At 44.0% G+C, this 2,100-nt stretch overlaps 1 protein-coding gene across 1 annotated transcript; it reads left to right on the forward strand.

Annotated features, from left to right (window-relative positions):
* Positions 1-1,144: 1,144 nt before the first annotated feature.
* Positions 1,145-2,100, forward strand: LOC120522101 (retinol dehydrogenase 13-like). Its single transcript, XM_039743268.1, has 2 exons — positions 1,145-1,391; positions 1,745-2,100. Exons 1-2 carry the CDS (start codon positions 1,160-1,162, stop codon positions 1,993-1,995), a joined length of 483 nt encoding a protein of 160 aa, XP_039599202.1. The 5' UTR covers positions 1,145-1,159; the 3' UTR covers positions 1,996-2,100.

Consider the following 2,100-nt stretch of genomic DNA (forward strand, 5'->3'; position numbering starts at 1 on the left):
TTGTTGATATTGGGTTGAATACATCTGACCCTCGACTTTAACAAGGGCCCCATTCCCTGAACTGGTCACACAGCCACAGCATGATGGGACCTCCACCAAATTTGACAGGTTCTTCTTCCGCCATGCAAAGCGTTTTTTGTTATGACCAGATAACTCCATTTTTGTCTCATCAGTCCAAAGCACTTTGTTCCCAAATGACTCTGGCTCGTCTAAATGAGCATTTGATACAACAAGCGACTCTGTTTGTGGCGTGAGTGCAGAAAGGGCTTCTTTCTCATCACCCTGCCTGCCATACAGATGTTCTTTGTGCAAATTGCGCTGAATTGTAGAACGATGTCCAGATACACCATCTGCAGCAAGATGTTCTTGCAGGTCTCTGGAGGTGATCTGTGTGTTGTCTGTCTCCATTCTCACAATCCTGCCTCTGCATATACCGCTCTTTTATTTTTCTTGGCCTTCCAGACCTGCTAGGTTGGTTTAACAGCAACTGTGCCTGTGGCCTTCCATTTCCTGATTCCATTCCTCACAGTTGAAACTGACAGTTTAAACCTCTGAGATGACTTTTTGTGTCCTTCCCCTAAACCAGGAGACTCAACAATCTTTCTTTTCAGATCTTTGGAGAGTTGCTTTGAGGATCCCATGCTGTCTGTCACTCTTCAGAAGAGAGTCAAAGGGAAGGAAGCACAACTTGCAGTTGACCCCCTTAAATACCTTTGACCACTCATGATTGGACACTCCTGTCTATGAAGTTCAAGGCTTGACGAGCTCATCCAACCAAGTGATCAGCATTGAGCAGTGACAGGCATTCAAATCAGCACAATGACAAGGGGACCCACATTTGTGCACAGCCAGTTTTTCACATTTGATTTCATTTCTTACAACTAAATACTGCGTCACTAAAAATCTTTGTTCAGAAAACACCCCAGTACTCCGATGGTCCTAGGAAATGAAAGACATACCACTGTTACCTTTTTTGTTGAAAGTAAATTAATATGCAAGCTGAGAGGGGTTCACAAACTTTTTCATATGACTGTATCAGACGTGTCCCCTTGACTTAGCGAGCATTCAGAATGCAAGGAAAGTGCAGGTTTAGCTTGAAATTGTTATGAGAACTTAAGCAAAATGACCCCTTTTAACGACCAACTAGAAAGATTACAATATGCAAGCTTTCGAGGCTATTCCGGAACCTTCTTCATCTTGCCTGAAGAAGGGACCCAAGTTGCCTTATCACTCATTTTGTAAGTTTGTGTCGTCTTTAAATACACAACTCTTGCTGTTTTGTTTAACAGGCTCAGGAGTGACGGTGAACTGCGTTCACCCTGGTGTAGTGGCCACAGAACTCGGAAGACACACCGGAATGCACAAATCTGCATTTTCGAGTACCATACTGGGTAAGTCCTGAAAGGTTCCCCATGTCTCCCTTTTGTAAATACGGCCAGAATGCTTACTTACTTTAATATTTCATGAACCATTACTACCCAAGTGTTGTTGGATATTTAAAATATGTGCTGTCCCATCGGTTTTCTTTCTCGCTCTCAGTTCCAGTTCTAGCAGCTAGTTGACAACGGGCAGGCACTCTCAGTTTTAGTGCTGTTGCTGCACTGCATCCAATGCCTTTTTTGATTTTGATTGTTACCTGAAATGTTACTTCCATACAGTGCCTCGCTTGCATGCGTTTCTTTAAGTCCGGCCTGAAATGCATGTCGACACACATGATATTCACTTACTTTTTAACTCTTTCTAGGTCCGTTGTTTTATATGCTTGTGAAGACTCCAACTCAGGGAGCGCAACCCAGCGTGTTCTTATCTGTGGCAGAAGAACTTAAAGACATCTCGGGAAAGTACTTTGACACTTTCACACAAAAAAGTCCAGCAGCACAAGCCAAAGATGTGAATGTCGCCAAAAGACTTTGGCAAATGAGCGCTGAACTTGTGGGCCTGAGCGAGCCCACTCGTAGCCCGACAGTAGCGACACACCAGATGAAAGAGCGGTGAGTGACGTGACTCCCGTTTCACCTGACCATAAATCTCGGAATGGCATGCTGGGAAAGAACCCTCCTGTTTGGCTGTTCACTTCTCAATAAATGCATTTTTAGCCAA

The sequence above is a fragment of the Polypterus senegalus genome, unplaced genomic scaffold (assembly GCF_016835505.1).
Source record: "Polypterus senegalus isolate Bchr_013 unplaced genomic scaffold, ASM1683550v1 scaffold_2897, whole genome shotgun sequence".
NCBI lineage: Eukaryota > Metazoa > Chordata > Cladistia > Polypteriformes > Polypteridae > Polypterus > Polypterus senegalus.